General features: G+C 62.5%; 1 protein-coding gene across 1 annotated transcript; it reads left to right on the forward strand.

Annotated features, from left to right (window-relative positions):
* The first annotated feature begins 13190 nt into the window (after window positions 1–13190).
* On the forward strand, window positions 13191–18079 carry SALL2 (spalt like transcription factor 2). Its single transcript, XM_065422920.1, has 4 exons — window positions 13191–13206; window positions 14622–16873; window positions 17023–17421; window positions 17806–18079. The coding sequence occupies exons 1-3, from the start codon at window positions 13191–13193 to the stop codon at window positions 17401–17403; spliced, it is 2649 nt and encodes an 882-aa protein (XP_065278992.1). The 3' UTR covers window positions 17404–17421; window positions 17806–18079.
* Window positions 18080–19055: the final 976 nt, after the last annotated feature.

The following is a 19055-nucleotide window of genomic DNA, read 5'->3' on the forward strand; positions in this document are numbered from 1 at the left end:
CACCTCTCATCTCTCCCTGCACCACACATCTATCCCCTGAACCCCATCTAGATAGGTATCCTCTCCCCTGCTCCCCTCATCTCTCCCCTGGACCCCGCATCTGTCCCCTTCACCTCGCATCTCTCCCCCGCACCCCCTCATGTGTCCTCCGGCACTCATCTAGCTATGTATTACCTAGACCCCGCATCTGTCCCCCGACACCCCCTCATGGGTCCTCCGGCACCCAGCTAGCTATGTAGCCCCTGCACCCCGCATCTCTCCTCTGCACCCAGCATCTCTCCCCTTCACCATGCACCTGTCCCCTATCCCCTGCACCCCTCCTCTGTACCCTGCACCACTCATCTCTCCCCTGCATCCCTCCTCTGCCCCCTCCCCTGAACCCATCTGTCCCCTTCACCCCACATCTGTCCCCTGTGCCCTTCACCGCTTATCTCTCCCCTGAACCCCTCCTCTGTCCCCTGAACCCCCTCATTAGTCCTCTGGCACCCCATCTAGCTATGTCTCCGCTGCACCTTGCATCTCTCCCCTGAACCCCCTCATCAGTCCTCCAGGACCCCATCTAGCTATGTCTCACCTGCACCCCTCATCTCTCCCCTAAACCCCTCATCTGTCCCCTGAACCCCCTCATCGGTCCTACGGCACCCATCTAGCTATGTCTCCGCTGCACCTCGCATCTCTCCCCTGAACCCCCTCATCAGTCCTCCAGGACCCCATCTAGCTATGTATCCCCTGTACCCCTCATCTCTGCCCTGCACCCCTCATCTCTCCCCTGACACCCCCTCATGGGTCCTTCGGCACCCATCTCGCTATGTATCCACTGCACCTCTCATATCTCCTCCGGCACCCCATCTAGCTATGTAGCCCCTGTACCCCTCATCTCTGCCTTGCACCCCGCATCTGTCCCCTGCACCAGCATCTGTCCCCTCAACCCCCTCATGGGTCCTCCGGTGCCCCATCTAGCTATGTCTCCGCTGCACCTTGCATCTCTCCCCTGAACCCCCTCATCAGTCCTCCGGTGCCCCATCTGGCTATGTATCCCCTGCACCCCTCATCTGTCCCCTGCACCCCGCATCTATCCCCTGAACCCCTCCTCTGTCCCCTGAACCCCCTCATCAGTCCTCCAGTGCCCCATCTGGCTATCTCTCCCCTGCACCCCTCATCTCTCCCCTGCATCCTGCATCTGTCCCCTTCACCTCGCATCTGTCCCCTGAACCCTCTCTCGGGTCTTCCGGCACCCATCTAGCTCTGTATCCCCTTCACCTCTCATCTCTCCCTGCACCCCGCATCTATCCCCTGAACCCCATCTAGCTAGGTATCCTCTCCCCTGCACCCCTCATCTCTCCCCTGGTCCCCGAATCTGTCCCCTTCACCTCGCATCTCTCCCCTGCACCCCCTCATTTGTCCTCCGGCACTCATCTAGCTATGTATTACCTAGACCCCGCATCTGTCCCCCGACACCCCCTCATGGGTCCTCCGGCACCCAGCTAGCTATGTAGCCCCTGCACCCCGCATCTCTCCTCTGCACCCAGCATCTCTCCCCTTCACCATGCACCTGTCCCCTATCCCCTGCACCCCTCCTCTGTACCCTGCACCACTCATCTCTCCCCTGCATCCCTCCTCTGCCCCCTCCCCTGAACCCATCTGTCCCCTTCACCCCACATCTGTCCCCTGTGCCCTTCACTGCTTATCTCTCCCCTGAACCCCTCCTCTGTCCCCTGAACCCCCCCATCAGTCCTCTGGCACCCCATCTAGCTATGTCTCCCCTGCACCCCTCATCTCTCTCCCCTGCACCCCGCATCTATCCCCTGAACCCCCTCATTAGTCCTCTGGCACCCATCTAGCTATGTATCCCCAGCACCCCTCATCTCTCCCAGGCACCCTGCATCTGTCCCCTGAAACCGTCATCTCTCCCCTGCACCCCACATCTGTCCCCTGAACCCCCTAATGGGTCCTCCGGCACTCATCTAGCTATGTATCCCCTGTACCCCTCATCTCTCCCCTGCACCCCACCTCTGTCTCCCGACACCCCCTCATAGGTCCTCCGGCACCCATCTAGCTATGTATTCCCTGCACCCCTCCTCTCTCCCCTGCACCCCGCATCTGTCCCCTGCACCCCTTCTAGCTATGAATCCCCTGCACCTCTCATCTCTCCCCTGCACCCCGCATCTGTCCCCTTCACCCTTCATCTGTCCCCTGCACCCCTCCTCTCTCCCCTGCACCCCTCATCTCTCCCCTGACACCCCCTCATGGGTCCTTCGGCACCCATCTCGCTATGTATCCACTGCACCTCTCATATCTCCTCCGGCACCCCATCTAGCTACGTAGCCCCTGTACCCCTCATCTCTGCCTTGCACCCCGCATCTGTCCCCTGCACCAGCATCTGTCCCCTGAACCCCCTCATGGGTCCTCCGGTGCCCCATCTGGCTATGTATCCCCTGCACCCCTCATCTGTCCCCTGCACCCCGCATCTATCCCCTGAACCCCTCCTCTGTCCCCTGAACCCCCTCATCAGTCCTCCAGCGCCCCATCTGGCTATGTATCCCCTGCACCCCTCATCTGTCCCCTGCACCCCTCATCTCTCCCTGCACCCCGCATCTGTCCCCTGACACCCCCTCATCGGTCCTCCGTCACCCCATCTACCTATGTATCCCCTGCACCCTCATCTCTTCCCTGCAGCCCGCATCTGTCGCCCAATACCCCCTCATGGGTCCTCCGGCACTCATCTAGCTATGTATCACCTAGACCCCTTATCTCTCCCCTGTACCCCGCATCTGTCACCTGACACCCCCTCATGGGTCCTCCGGCACCCAGCTAGCTATGTAGCCCCTGCACTCCGCATCTCTCCTCTGCACCCAGCATCTGTCCCTTTCACACTGCACCTGTCCCCGTCCCCTGCACCCCTCCTCTGTACCCTGCACCACTCATCTCTCCCCTGCATCCCTCCTCTGCCCCCTCCCCTGAACCCCTCATCTGTCCCCTTCACCCCACATCTGTCCCCTGTGCCCTTCACCGATCATCTCTCCCCTTCACCCCGCATCTCTCCCCCGACACCCCCTCATGGGCCCTCCGACACCCCATCTGGCTATGTATCCCCTACACCCCTCATCTCTCCCCTAAACCCCGCATCTGTCCCCTGAACCCCCTCATCGGTCCTCCGGCACCCATCTAGCTATGTCTCCGCTGCACCTTGCATCTCTCCCCTGAATCCCCTCATCAGTCCTCTGGGACCCCATCTAGCTCTGTATCCCCTTCACCTCTCATCTCTCCCTGCACCACACATCTATCCCCTGAACCCCATCTAGATAGGTATCCTCTCCCCTGCTCCCCTCATCTCTCCCCTGGACCCCGCATCTGTCCCCTTCACCTCGCATCTCTCCCCCGCACCCCCTCATGTGTCCTCCGGCACTCATCTAGCTATGTATTACCTAGACCCCGCATCTGTCCCCCGACACCCCCTCATGGGTCCTCCGGCACCCAGCTAGCTATGTAGCCCCTGCACCCCGCATCTCTCCTCTGCACCCAGCATCTCTCCCCTTCACCATGCACCTGTCCCCTATCCCCTGCACCCCTCCTCTGTACCCTGCACCACTCATCTCTCCCCTGCATCCCTCCTCTGCCCCCTCCCCTGAACCCATCTGTCCCCTTCACCCCACATCTGTCCCCTGTGCCCTTCACCGCTTATCTCTCCCCTGAACCCCTCCTCTGTCCCCTGAACCCCCTCATTAGTCCTCTGGCACCCCATCTAGCTATGTCTCCGCTGCACCTTGCATCTCTCCCCTGAACCCCCTCATCAGTCCTCCAGGACCCCATCTAGCTATGTCTCACCTGCACCCCTCATCTCTCCCCTAAACCCCTCATCTGTCCCCTGAACCCCCTCATCGGTCCTACGGCACCCATCTAGCTATGTCTCCGCTGCACCTTGCATCTCTCCCCTGAACCCCCTCATCAGTCCTCCAGGACCCCATCTAGCTATGTATCCCCTGTACCCCTCATCTCTGCCCTGCACCCCTCATCTCTCCCCTGACACCCCCTCATGGGTCCTTCGGCACCCATCTCGCTATGTATCCACTGCACCTCTCATATCTCCTCCGGCACCCCATCTAGCTATGTAGCCCCTGTACCCCTCATCTCTGCCTTGCACCCCGCATCTGTCCCCTGCACCAGCATCTGTCCCCTCAACCCCCTCATGGGTCCTCCGGTGCCCCATCTAGCTATGTCTCCGCTGCACCTTGCATCTCTCCCCTGAACCCCCTCATCAGTCCTCCGGTGCCCCATCTGGCTATGTATCCCCTGCACCCCTCATCTGTCCCCTGCACCCCGCATCTATCCCCTGAACCCCTCCTCTGTCCCCTGAACCCCCTCATCAGTCCTCCAGTGCCCCATCTGGCTATCTCTCCCCTGCACCCCTCATCTCTCCCCTGCATCCTGCATCTGTCCCCTTCACCTCGCATCTGTCCCCTGAACCCTCTCTCGGGTCTTCCGGCACCCATCTAGCTCTGTATCCCCTTCACCTCTCATCTCTCCCTGCACCCCGCATCTATCCCCTGAACCCCATCTAGCTAGGTATCCTCTCCCCTGCACCCCTCATCTCTCCCCTGGTCCCCGAATCTGTCCCCTTCACCTCGCATCTCTCCCCTGCACCCCCTCATTTGTCCTCCGGCACTCATCTAGCTATGTATTACCTAGACCCCGTATCTGTCCCCCGACACCCCCTCATGGGTCCTCCGGCACCCAGCTAGCTATGTAGCCCCTGCACCCCGCATCTCTCCTCTGCACCCAGCATCTCTCCCCTTCACCATGCACCTGTCCCCTATCCCCTGCACCCCTCCTCTGTACCCTGCACCACTCATCTCTCCCCTGCATCCCTCCTCTGCCCCCTCCCCTGAACCCATCTGTCCCCTTCACCCCACATCTGTCCCCTGTGCCCTTCACTGCTTATCTCTCCCCTGAACCCCTCCTCTGTCCCCTGAACCCCCCCATCAGTCCTCTGGCACCCCATCTAGCTATGTCTCCCCTGCACCCCTCATCTCTCTCCCCTGCACCCCGCATCTATCCCCTGAACCCCCTCATTAGTCCTCTGGCACCCATCTAGCTATGTATCCCCAGCACCCCTCATCTCTCCCAGGCACCCTGCATCTGTCCCCTGAAACCGTCATCTCTCCCCTGCACCCCACATCTGTCCCCTGAACCCCCTAATGGGTCCTCCGGCACTCATCTAGCTATGTATCCCATGTACCCCTCATCTCTCCCCTGCACCCCACCTCTGTCTCCCGACACCCCCTCATAGGTCCTCCGGCACCCATCTAGCTATGTATTCCCTGCACCCCTCCTCTCTCCCCTGCACCCCGCATCTGTCCCCTGCACCCCTTCTAGCTATGAATCCCCTGCACCTCTCATCTCTCCCCTGCACCCCGCATCTGTCCCCTTCACCCTTCATCTGTCCCCTGCACCCCTCCTCTCTCCCCTGCACCCCTCATCTCTCCCCTGACACCCCCTCATGGGTCCTTCGGCAACCATCTCGCTATGTATCCACTGCACCTCTCATATCTCCTCCGGCACCCCATCTAGCTACGTAGCCCCTGTACCCCTCATCTCTGCCTTGCACCCCGCATCTGTCCCCTGCACCAGCATCTGTCCCCTGAACCCCCTCATGGGTCCTCCGGTGCCCCATCTGGCTATGTATCCCCTGCACCCTCATCTCTTCCCTGCAGCCCGCATCTGTCGCCCAATACCCCCTCATGGGTCCTCCGGCTCTCATCTAGCTATGTATCACCTAGACCCCTTATCTCTCCCCTGTACCCCGCATCTGTCACCTGACACCCCCTCATGGGTCCTCCGGCACCCAACTAGCTATGTAGCCCCTGCACTCCGCATGTCTCCTCTGCACCCAGCATCTGTCCCTTTCACCCTGCACCTGTCCCCGTCCCCTGCACCCCTCCTCTGTGCCCTGCACCACTCATCTCTCCCCTGCATCCCTCCTCTGCCCCCTCTCCTGAACCCCTCATCTGTCCCCTTCACCCCACATCTGTCCCCTGTGCCATTCACCGATCATCTCTCCCCTTCACCCCGCATCTCTCCCCCGACACCCCCTCATGGGCCCTCCGACACCCCATCTGGCTATGTATCCCCTACACCCCTCATCTCTCCCTGAACCCCACATCTATCCCCTGAACCCCATCTAGCTATGTCTCCCCTGTACCCCTCATCTCTGCCCTGCACCCCTCATCTCTCCCCTGACACCCCCTCATGGGTCCTTCGGCACCCATCTCGCTATGTATCCACTGCACCTCTCATATCTCCTCCGGCACCCCATCTAGCTACGTAGCCCCTGTACCCCTCATCTCTGCCTTGCACCCCGCATCTGTCCCCTGCACCAGCATCTGTCCCCTGAACCCTCTCATGGGTCCTCCGGTGCCCCATCTGGCTATGTATCCCCTGCACCCCTCATCTGTCCCCTGCACTCCGCATCTATCCCCTGAACCCCTCCTCTGTCCCTGAACCCCCTCATCAGTCCTCCAGCAGCCCATCTGGCTATGTATCCCCTGCACCCCTCATCTCTCCCCTGCACCCCGCATCTGTCCCCTTCACCTCGCATCTGTCCCCTGAACCCTCTCTTGGGTCTTCCGGCACCCATCTAGCTCTGTATCCCCTTCACCTCTCATCTCTCCCTGCACCCCGCATCTATCCCCTGAACCCCATCTAGCTAGGTATCCTCTCCCCTGCACCCCTCATCTCTCCCCTGGACCCCGCATCTGTCCCCTTCACCTCGCATCTCTCCCCCGCACCCCCTCATGTGTCCTCCGGCACTCATCTAGCTATGTATTACCTAGACCCCGCATCTGTCCCCCGACACCCCCTCATGGGTCCTCCGGCACCCAGCTAGCTATGTAGCCCATGCACCCCGCATCTCTCCTCTGCACCCAGCATCTCTCCCCTTCACCATGCACCTGTCCCCTATCCCCTGCACCCCTCCTCTGTACCCTGCACCACTCATCTCTCCCCTGCATCCCTCCTCTGCCCCCTCCCCTGAACCCATCTGTCCCCTGCACCCCACATCTGTCCCCTGTGCCCTTCACCACTTATCTCTCCCCTGAACCCCTCCTCTGTCCCCTGAACCCCCTCATCAGTCCTCCGGCACTCATCTAGCTATGTATCACCTGCACCCCTCATCTCTCCCCTGCACCCCGCATCTGTCCCCTGAACCCCCTCATGGGTCCTCTGGCACCCATCTAGCTATGTATCCCCTGCACCTCTCATCTCTCCCCTGCATCCCGCATCTGTCCCCTGAACCCCCTCATCAGTCCTCCGGCACCCCATCTAGCTAGGTATCCCCTCCCCCCCACATCTCTCCCCTGCACCCCGCATCTGTCCCCTTCACCCTTCATCTGTCCCCTGTCCCCTTCACCCCTCCTCTCTCCCCTGCACCCCTCCTCTCTCCCCTGCACCCCTCATCTCTCCCCTGACACCCCCTCATGGGTGCTTCGGCACCCATCTCGCTATGTATCCACTGCACCTCTCATATCTCCTCCGGCACTCCATCTAGCTACGTAGCCCCTGTACCCCTCATCTCTGCCTTGCACCCCGCATCTGTCCCCTGCACCAGCATCTGTCCCCTGAACCCCCCCATGGGTCCTCCGGTGCCCCATCTTGCTATGTATCCCCTGCACCCCTCATCTGTCCCCTGCACCCCGCATCTATCCCCTGAACCCCTCCTCTGTCCCCTGAACCCCCTCATCAGTCCTCCAGTGCCCCATCTGGCTATCTCTCCCCTGCACCCCTCATCTCTCCCCTGCACCCCGCATCTGTCCCCTTCACCTCGCATCTGTCCCCTGAACCCTCTCTCGGGTCTTCCGGCACCCATCTAGCTCTGTATCCCCTTCACCTCTCATCTCTCCCTGCACCCCGCATCTATCCCCTGAACCCCATCTAGCTAGGTATCCTCTCCCCTGCACCCCTCATCTCTCCCCTGGATCCCGCATCTGTCCCCTTCACCTCGCATCTCTCCCCCGCACCCCCTCATGTGTCCTCCGGCACTCATCTAGCTATGTATTACCTAGACCCCGCATCTGTCCCCCGACACCCCCTCATGGGTCCTCCGGCACCCAGCTAGCTATGTAGCCCCTGCACCCCGCATCTCTCCTCTGCACCCAGCATCTCTCCCCTTCACCATTCACCTGTCCCCTATCCCCTGCACCCCTCCTCTGTACCCTGCACCACTCATCTCTCCCCTGCATCCCTCCTCTGCCCCCTCCCCTGAACCCATCTGTCCCCTTCACCTCACATCTGTCCCCTGTGCCCTTCACCGCTTATCTCTCCCCTGAACCCCTCCTCTGTCCCCTGAACCCCCTCATTAGTCCTCTGGCACCCCATCTAGCTATGTCTCCCCTGCACCCCTCATCTCTCTCCCCTGTACCCCGCATCTATCCCCTGAACCCCCTCATGGGTCCTCTGGCACTCATCTAGCTATGTATCACCTGCACCCCCCATCTCTCCCCTGCATCCCGCATCTGTCCCCTGAACCCCCTCATCAGTCCTCCGGCACCCAATCTAGCTAGGTATCCCCTCCCCCCCACATCTCTCCCCTGCACCCCGCATCTGTCCCCTTCACCCTTCATCTGTCCCCTGTCCCCTTCACCCCTCCTCTCTCCCCTGCACCCCTCCTCTCTCCCCTGCACCCCTCATCTCTCCCCTGACACCCCCTCATGTGTCCTTCGGCACCCATCTCGCTATGTATCCACTGCACCTCTCATATCTCCTCCGGCACCCCATCTAGCTACGTAGCCCCTGTACCCCTCATCTCTGCCTTGCACCCCGCATCTGTCCCCTGCACCAGCATCTGTCCCCTGAACCCCCTCATGGGTCCTCCGGTGCCCCATCTGGCTATGTATCCCCTGCACCCCTCATCTGTCCCCTGCACCCCGCATCTATCCCCTGAACCCCTCCTCTGTCCCCTGAACCCCCTCATCAGTCCTCCAGTGCCCCATCTGGCTATGTATCCCCTGCACCCCTCATCTCTCCCCTGCACCCCGCATCTGTCCCCTTCACCTCACATCTGTCCCCTGAACCCCCTCTCGGGTCTTCCGGCACCCATCTAGCTCTGTATCCCCTTTACCTCTCATCTCTCCCTGCACCCCGCATCTATCCCCTGAACCCCATCTAGCTAGGTATCCTCTCCCCTGCACCCCTCATCTCTCCCCTGGACCCCGCATCTGTCCCCTTCACCTCGCATCTCTCGCCTGCACCCCCTCATGTGTCCTCCGGCACTCATCTAGCTATGTATCACCTAGACCCCGCATCTGTCCCCCGACACCCCCTCATGGGTCCTCCGGCACCCAGCTAGCTATGTAGCCCCTGCACCCTGCATCTCTCCTCTGCACCCAGCATCTCTCCCCTTCACCATGCACCTGTCCCCTATCCCCTGCACCCCTCCTCTGTACCCTGCACCACTCATCTCTCCCCTGCATCCCTCCTCTGCCCCCTCCCCTGAACCCATCTGTCCCCTGCACCCCACATCTGTCCCCTATGCCCTTCACTGCTTATCTCTCCCCTGAACCCCTCCTCTGTCCCCTCAACCCCCTCATCAGTCCTCTGGCACCCCATCTAGCTATGTCTCCCCTGCACCCCTCATCTCTCTCCCCTGTACCCCACATCTGTCTCCCGATACCCCCTCATGGGTCCTTCGGCACCCGTCTCGCTAGGTATCCACTGCACCTCTCATATCTCCTCCGGCACCCCATCTAGCTATGTAGTCCCTGTACCCCTCATCTCTGCCCTGCACCCCGCATCTATCCCCTTCACCCCACATCTGTCCCCTGAACCCCTCCTCTGTCCCCTGAACCCCCTTATCAGTCCTCCGGCACCCCATCTAGCTATCTATCCCCTGCACCCCGCATCTCTCCTCTACACTCCGCATCTGTCCACTGAACCCACTCATCAGTCCTCCGGCACCCCATCTAGCTATGTATCCCCTGCACCCCGCATCTCTCCTCTGCACCGCTCATCTCTCCCCTGCACCCCGCATTTGTCCCCTGAACCCCCTCATGGGTCCTCCGGCACCCATCTAGCTATGTATCACCTGCACCCCTCATCTCTCTCCTGCACCGCGCATCTGTCCCCTTAACCCCCTCATCAGTCCTCCGGCACCCCATCTACCTAGGTATCCCCTGCACCTCACATCTCTCCCCTGCACCCCGCATCTGTCCCCTTCACCCTGCATCTGTCCCCTGTCCCCTTCACTCCGCATCTGTCCCCTGCACCCCTCCTCTCTCCCTTGCACCCTTCATCTCTCTCCTGCACCCCGCATATGTCCCCTGAACTGCCTCATCAGTCCTCCAGCACCCCATCTAGCTATGTATCCCCTGCACTCCACATCTGTCCCCTGAACCCCTCATCTGTCCCCTGACACCCCCTCATCAGTCCTCCAGCACCCATCTAAGTCTGTATCCCTTGCACCCCTCATCTCTCCCTGCACCCCGCATCTGTCCCCTTCACCCTTCACCCTGCATCTGTCCCCTGTCCCCTGCACCCCTCCTCTGTCCCCTTCACCCCGCATCTCTCTCCTGCACCCCCTCATATCTCCCCTGCACCCCTCCTCTGCACCTCTCCCCTTCACCCCTCATCTGTCCCCTTCACCCCACCTCTGTCCCCTGCACCCGCATCTGTCCCCTGACACCCCCTCATGGGTCCTCTGGCACCCATCTAACTATGTTTCCCCTGCACCCCTCATCTCTCCCCTGCACTCATCATCTTTCCCCTGCACCCCGTATCTGTCCCCTTCACCCCTCCTCTGTCTCCTGCACCCCTTCTCTTTCCCGTCACCTGAACCCCCTCATCTGTCATCTGAACCCCTGCATCTGTCCCCTGCACCCCTCATCTGCCCCTGAACCCCTCATCTGTCCCCTGTCCCCTGCACCCCACATCTGTCCCCTGCACCCCATCTAGCTATCTCTCCCCTGCGCCCCCTCATCTCTCCCCTGAACCCCTCATCTGTCCCCTGCACCCCCTCGTGGGTCCGCCGGCACCCGATCTAGCTATGTATCCCCTGCACCCCTCCTCTGTCTACTGCACCCCATCTAGCTATGTATCCCCGTGCACCCCTCATCTGTCCTCTGCATCCCACATCTGTCCCCTGAACCCCTCATCTGTTCCCTGTTCTCTGAACCCCTCATCTGTCACCTGAACCCACTCATCGGTCCTCCGGCACCCCATCTAGCTATGTATCCCCTGCACCCCTCCTCTATCCCCTGAACCCCACATCTGTCCTCTGTCCCCTGAACCCCCTGCTCTGTCCCCTGTCCCCAGCACCTTCTCCTCTGTCCCCTGCACCCCATCTAGCTATGTATCCCCTGCACCTCCTCATCTGTCCTGCACCCCGCATCTGTCCCCTGAACCCCCTCATCTGTCCGCTCCACCCCATCTAGCTATGTATCCCCCTGCACCTCTCTTCTGTTCCCTTCACCCCCTCTTCTGTATATCCCCCTTGCCCCCCTCATATGTCCCTCCCCACCCCTCATCTATGTATCCCCTGGCACCCCTTCATCTTCTTCTGCACCCCCTCATCTGTCCTCTGGAACCCCATCTAGCTATGTATCCCCCTGCACCCCCTCATCTGTCACCTGAACCCCCTCCTCTGTCCTCCGGCACCCCATCTAGCTATGTATCCCCCTGCACCCCCTCATCTATCTAGCCTCATACACACCCCTCCTCTATATATCCCCATGCACCCAATCTATAAGTCTGTCGTCTCCTACACACTTTTCTACCTGTCCATCCATCCATCCATCCATCCACCCACCCATCTCCATACACCATCTGTCCGTCCGTCCGTCTGTCTCTTCCCCACTCTGTGCAGCGCCGGTCCTGCCCCAGCCCCCTGGGGACCCTTTGTGCGGTTGCTAGGTAACCCTGTGAGCCCTGGAAATCTTCTCTTCTGTTGAGTTTGGGGGGGTTCTTTTTGGGACTTTGGCTGCGGCCGAGGGAGCCAGAGAAACGGGCCGGGGCTCCCTGGGGGGGCGGCTGGTCAGAGCAAACATGTCAGGGACAGCCCCCCCAGTCCAGCTCCCCCTGTGTCTGTCTGGTGCCAAGCAGCAGGGCCCCACAGGCCTGAAGCCCCCGCAGTGTACACTGACCCCTGCTGCTCCAGAACCAGCCGGGCTGGATCCTGGGTTGGTGTAAACCTGTGTGAAGGAAGCCACGCCAATTCACCCAGCTTCTGGGTCCCCAGGTTTCCCCACACCTGCTGGCTTGGCCTCTGGCAGTGCTTGGAGCCCTGGGGGTACACAGATCTTCCAGGGGGTACGTCAGCTCAGCTAGAGATCGGCCTAGTTTTACAACAGGCTCCAGAAGAAGCCTATGGAAGTCAGTACAAACTAAGCTAGCGTACAATGACTTGTTTGTGCTGCTCTCTATGCTACAGACGGAAATGTGGGTACAATATTGATGTGCCCGTTGGTTTAGTGTACGATTATAGGGTAAAAGCGAGGAAGTCAGCCGTTGTTCAGTACTAGTGTGGCTGGGCCACTCTTCTATTTTCACGTCTGATTTTGTAAGCACTAGTTTTTAAGTGAGCTGAAACTTGGGGGTCCACAAGACAAATCAGCCTCCTGAAAGGGGAACAGTCGCCTGGAAAGGTTGAGAGCCACTGGCCTAGTGGGACTCCTTCCGCAAACCCACCTCCATCTGTCCCACACCCTCCCCTGGGTGCAGCTGCCCTGGGCATGGGGGAATATCAGGGAGCAGGGATCCCGGTTCTTTAGGAGGGGCAGGGACCCGCAGCTGGGATCTACAGGGTGCAGGGACACCCCCCCCCCGCGTATATGAGGGCGCAGGGACCCCTGGCTGGATTTGAGGCGCAGGGACCCACATCTGGGCTCGGAGCTCGGGGACCCTCAGCTGGACTTGGGGACCCCCGGCTGGGCTCGGGGCGCAGGGACCCCGGCTGGGCTCCACACGGGGCGGGACCCTTGTGCGTCGGGGCGCCCGCAGCGCTGACCCCGGGCTCGCCGCCCCGGACTCCGGACACCAGAGGTCCCTGCAGCCCCGGCGGGTCGGATCCGCTCCGGCTCCTCCCTGCATCCGCTCCCTCCTCCTGCTTCCTCCCCCCGCATCCTCCTTCTCCTCCGCCCGGAGCGCGCAGGCCCCGCGCCCGGACCGCCCCGCGCCCGCAGCTCCAGCGCCCGGGGACACGGGCCATGGCGGAGCCCGCAGGTGCGGTACTGCCCCTCGGCCCGCCCGGCTGGGACCGGTCCCGGGCCTCCTCCGCAGCCCGGAGGGGGGCGGCTCGTCCGGCCTCTGTCCGTGCGTCCATGCGCCCCTGTCCGTCCGCATCCTGCACCCTCTGTCCGTCTGTGCATCCGTGCGCCCATGTCTGTCCATCCCTACCTCCCCTGCACCCTCTGTGTGTCTGTCTGTCCCCTGCACCTTTCTGTCTGTCCGTCCGCGTATTACCTGCACTCTCTATCTGTCCATGCGCCCCTGTCCGTCCGCATCCTGCAGCCTCTGCGTGTCTGTCCGTCCCCTACACCCCTTGTGTCTGTCCGTGCGTCCCCTGCAGCCTCTGTGTGTCTGTCTGTCCCCTGCACCTTTCTGTCTGTCTGTCCGTGTGTTCCCTGCGCCCTGTCTGTCCGTGTGTTCCCTGCGCCCGTCCGTCCATACCCTACATCCTCTGTGTGTCCGTCTGTTCCCTGCACCTTTCTGTCTGTCCGTGCCTCCCCTGTGCCCCTATGTCTGTCTGTCCATCCCTCCCTCCCCTGCACCGAGTGTCTGTCTGACCCCTGCAGCCTCTGTCTGTCTATCCCGTGCACCCCATGCGCCCATGTCTGTCCAGCCCTACCTCCCCTGCACCCTCTGTGTGTCTGTCTGTCCCCTGCACCTTTCTGCCTGTCCATCCGCGTATTACCTGCACCCTCTGTCTGTCCATGAGCCCCTGTCCGTCCGCCCGCGTCCTGCACCTTTCTGTCTGTCTGTCCGTGCATCCATGCGCCCCTGTCCGTCCGCATCCTGCAGCCTCTGCGTGTCTGTCCGTCCCCTACACCCCTTGTGTCTGTCCGTGCGTCCCCTGCAGCCTCTGTGTGTCTGTCTGTCCCCTGCACCTTTCTGTCTGTCCGTCCGTCCATACCCTGCACCCTCAGTCTGTCTGTCCGTCCCCCCCCTGTGCCCTCTGTCAGTTTGTCCATATGTCTCATGTGTCCCAATGGGGTTACTCCTGATTTACACCCTGGGGAAAGGAGAACCCTGCACTGTCTCCCTCTCAGGCTGGGACCTGACCCCCCTCCCCGGACCCTCTTGTGCCTGTGGGGGGTGGGGGTTCATGGAGTCAGGGGGCACCGAGCGGGGAAAGCCAGCTGGGCACGGTGTTCCGGGCGGATTTCTGAGCGGGGAAGGGGGAGGACTGCATGGAGGGGACTGGTGGGAGGTATCTCCCCAGCCCTTATGCAGCCTTGAGGGGAGCAGGCTCCTCTGCCCCCTATAGCTTTGGGGGGATGTAGGGACACCCCCTATAGATATGGGAGCTGTCTCTGGTTCCCCTATGGTTTGGGGGAGCTGCAGAAGCTCTGGGGTGCTGGGGGCTCCCCTGGCATTGCCCCCCCAAGGTCTGACCCTCTGTCTCTCTGTCTCCACAGGGGACACAAGTGACGAGGCAGCCCCGTCCTGCCCCACGGAGCTGGCTGCCCACCGGGACACCTGTCACCCCAACCAGCCCCCTCCCTCCTCCTCCTCCTCAGCCAACGGGCAAGACAGCGCTGGCTCTTCCTCCTCCTCCTCCTCCTCTTCCTCCTCGGAGCCCCGGCCCGACAGCCCCCCGGGCATGGAGACAGAGACGGCTCCTCTGGCCAGCAACCCCTTGGCCCCGGAGCCGCCCCCTCCTCCGCCGCCACCGCCCCTGGCTCCGCCAGCTGCCCCCCCCCACTCCGGGCACCTCAACATCCCCCTGATCCTGGAGGAGCTGCGGGTGCTCCAGCAGCGCCAGCTGCACCAGATGCAGATGACGGAGGAGATCTGCCGGCAGGTGCTGTTGCTGGGCTCCCTGGGGCAGTCGGCCGCCTCTGCCCCCGCCCCAGAGCCAGCCCCAGGGGCCTCCCACCAGCCCAAGGCCCCCTTGCCCGTCTTCTCCATCAAGTCCGAGCCGGTGAGGACCCAGGTGTCGGGCTCCCCAGAGGTGCCCAAGCCCACCTTCTTCCACCTCTACCACCCCTTCCCTGGCAGCGCCAGGGGCCCCAAAGCGGAGCCCATCCTGGCCCCGGCGTTCCCCTCCACGGGGCTCCTGGCCGCCCAGTGTCTGGGGGCGGCGCGGGGCCTGGAGCAGGCCACCTCCCCAGGGCTGCTGCGGCAGAAGAACGGGGCCGGGGGGACCGAACCGGGGCTGGAGGAGAAGCCAGGGGGTCGGCACAAGTGCCGCTTCTGCGCCAAGGTCTTCGGGAGCGACAGCGCCCTGCAGATCCACCTGCGCTCCCACACGGGCGAGCGCCCCTACAAGTGCAACGTCTGCGGCAACCGCTTCACCACCCGGGGGAACCTCAAGGTGCACTTCCACCGGCACCGGGAGAAGTACCCGCATGTCCAGATGAACCCCCACCCGGTCCCTGAGCACCTCGACTACGTGCTGACCGGCGCCGGGCTGCCCTACGGCATGTCGGTGCCGCCCGAGAAGGCCGAGCCGGGCGAGGAAGCGGCGCCCCCCGAGCGCAAGGGGCTGAGCGCCACTGAGAGTCTGACGCTGCTCTCGGGCACCGCGGCCGGGGGTGCGACTGCCGCTCAGACCCTGCCCGTCTTCAACAAGCTAGTGCTGATGAAAGCGGCCGAGGGGCGCGGCAAGGGGGACGAGAACACGCCGCCGGGGAGGGAAGCAGAAGGAGCCCGAGTGCCCCTGGGCAAGCTGCCCAGCTGGGCCCTGCTGGCCAACCACTTCAAGGCAGGCAGCACCGGCTTCCCCTTCCCCTACGTGCTGGAGCCGCTGGGAGCCTCCCCCTCAGAGACCTCCAAGCTGCAGCAGCTGGTGGAGAAGATCGACCGACAGGGGGCCTCGCCCGGAGCCGGCCCGGCAGCTCCCTCGGCCTCCTCGCCGCCCTCTTCCTCCTCGGGGCCCAACCAGTGCGTGATCTGCCTGCGGGTGCTGAGCTGCCCCCGGGCACTGCGCCTCCACTACGGGCAGCACGGCGGGGAGCGGCCCTTCAAGTGCAAGGTGTGTGGCCGGGCCTTCTCCACCCGGGGCAACCTGCGGGCGCACTTCGTGGGCCACAAGGCCAGCCCGGCCGCCCGAGCCCAGAACTCCTGCCCCATCTGCCAGAAGAAGTTCACCAACGCCGTCAGCCTCCAGCAACACGTCCGCATGCACCTCGGGGGCCAGATCCCCAATGGGGCCCTGCTGCCCGAGCCCCCTGCCGTCCCGGGGGAGGGCCCCCGCCAGCCCGAGGGCCCCGCCCCGCAGAGGGATGAGGAGGAGCTGTCGGAGGAGGAGGAGGAGGAAGAGGAAGGCAGCGATGAGGACTCACTTGACAGCAGCACAGAGAAGGCCCTGGGGGGCTCGGAGGGGGCATCCAGCCCGGAGGAGGAAGCAGCCCCGGCTCATGCCAAGGAAGAGGAGGATGCTGGGAAGCTAGAGGTGGGGGGAGCAGCCGATCCCAGCGCCTCGCCTCCTGGGGTAGGGAGCCCCCCACCCGCCGTGGAGGGAGAAGGGGACCCCAGCACCCAGAAGGCAGAGGGAGGAGGAGACAGAGCACAGGAGGGAGAGGAGGAGGGGGCAGCAGGGGCTGGAGCCGAGGAGCCACAGGCCAGCCAGGCCAAAGAGGGGGTGGCACTGGCCTGTGGGGTCTGCAAGGAGGGATTCCCCGACGGGGCAGCGCTGCGTAAGCACGCCCTGGCAGCCCACCACCAGGTAAGGGAGCCCCTGCTCCTCCCACCCACCCCCCGAGCCTGTCCCCTGCCTCTCTCCCTGCTCGAACCTCCCCCATCTGCCCTTGCCTTTACACAGGGTCTCCCTTGAGATGTAATGGGCTCCCCTGTCTGTCTCTGTCCCTGTGGCAGGTTCCCCTGGGCAGCACAGCGTGGAGCTGCAGCACAGCACGGCGTGGCCGGCGTCTGGTCCCAGAGGCCCCAGCAGCACCAGGAGGCACAGCAAAGCTGCAGGAGTTCCTGGCGCGGGATGTGCCAACCCAACTGGTGGGGCCCCTGTCCTTCTGGAACCAGTACACGGCCTTCATCGCAGGGGGGGGCCTGGCCGCCAAGACCTGCCGGGGCCCCCCTGTCACCGCCACCCCCTCCTCCTCTACTGCAACCCCTGTACTTTTTGGCCCAGCCACCGCGCCCAGCAAGGCAGCCCCCACTGAAGCCAAGGAGAAGCCGGCAGGAGGACTTCCAGCTGCAGGGGAGGCTGTCCCAGAGAGCCAAGGCAAGGCAGAGAAGTAGCCGACAGGCCCTCAGCAGGTAACATCCCTCCTCCCCCAGGGAATAAAAAGAGGAGGAGTTTGACCCCAAAGTCCAGCCTAGCTGTGATGAAGGGCTGCCCCAGAGACACAGGAAATCCCCCCAACCTTCCCAGCCATGGGGCTCATTCCCCAATTTAGCCACTTCTTGGGGGGCAGGGAGCTGGGAGGGTGGTTGATGGAAAGCATGGGGGCCAGGGCAGACTAGGGGTCACTTGGGAGAGGGCTGGGGTAGGAGGTTGCTTGGTGGGACGGATTTGGGGTCAGAGGTCAATCAGTAGGAGGGGTAGATGTCAGAGGTCATGCCATCAGTTTGGGGGGTTGTGCAACCCCACTCTGCCCAGCAGTGCTGTCCCCTAACCCCATCTCTCTCTCTCTCCTCCAGGGGGCGCCAGCCCTGGCGTGCTGCAAGAGGCACCAGCCCCCGCGGGGGGATCAGGCATCGGGGACTCGGCCCCCACACAACTTTAGTGGCATTTTAGTCTTTTACTTTTACCGTAGCTCAGAGGGGACTGGATGGGAGGCAGGACCCTGGCGCAGGGACCAGGGCTCGTCCCAGCCACCCTGAACCCATAGTGAAGTGCCCTCTAGTGTAGAACAAAGGCCCAGCCGCTCTGGCCAGGGTCAGCGGGACTTTGTCTGTGTCCACCATTAAAGCAGTTTGACAAATCCCCAGAGACTCGGATCTTATTCTCCCCAGGGAGAGGATGGGAGGGGGAGGTGAGTAGGGAGATTCAGACGTTTCTCTGTATCACACACACGGCAGGGCTCATCCCCTCCAGCAGGGGGCAGCAGGGACACACACACAGAGCAGGACTTGTCCCCTCCAGCCGCGGGCAACAGGGACACACAGACACACAGCAGGGCTTGTCCCTTCCAGCAGGTGCACACATGGCAGGACTCGTCACCTCCACCAGGGGGCAACAGGGACACACAGACACACGGCAGGGCTCATCCCTCCAGCAGGGAGCAGCAGCGACATGTACACACTTAGATGGCCTCATTACCTACAGTGTGACTAACGAGCCAGGCCCATGTGGCTGGGGGCTGTAACATGCTCATGTTCTCTGTGGATCAGCACTGGGGGGGAGAGGGGCGGTCACACACACTCCCCAGTGGATTACAAGTACTCCCTGTCTCCAGCCCTGCTCCGCAGCTCCAGGCCCAGCTCTTTTCCCCTCCCTGCCAGTTTCACATAATGCGCCTGAGCTGCTTAAGCCTGACCCAGCCAGAGCTGCTTGGGAGGCCTCTGGTGAGGGGAACGTCCAGCCAGCACTAATCCCCAAAGTCGTACCCCCCTTCCTTCTCCAGCTCAACTGTTCTTCCCTCCCCTCCTACCTTGCCACCCCTGTTTCATTTTCCCTCCCTCCTGCATCTGCCAGCTCTTCCTGTCTCTCTCCTCTCCAGCCCCCGCACCAGGGCAGAGCAGCCACCCCATCAGCCCAGATGCCATGCTAAAGTCAGGGGGAGGGAAGAGTTCTTTACCCCCAGGAGGGAGCTAGGGCTAGATTCAAAGACAGTGAGTCTGTGGCGGGACTGGGACTGGAACTCAGGGATCCTGAATCCTAGGGTGTGACCTGCCTGGCAATCTAGGGCTCCCCTTTGCTCTACATGGGGCAAACACCCAGGGGTGTG

Source organism: Emys orbicularis (assembly GCF_028017835.1).
Source record: "Emys orbicularis isolate rEmyOrb1 chromosome 12 unlocalized genomic scaffold, rEmyOrb1.hap1 SUPER_12_unloc_2, whole genome shotgun sequence".
In the NCBI taxonomy this organism is placed as follows: Eukaryota; Metazoa; Chordata; order Testudines; family Emydidae; genus Emys; species Emys orbicularis.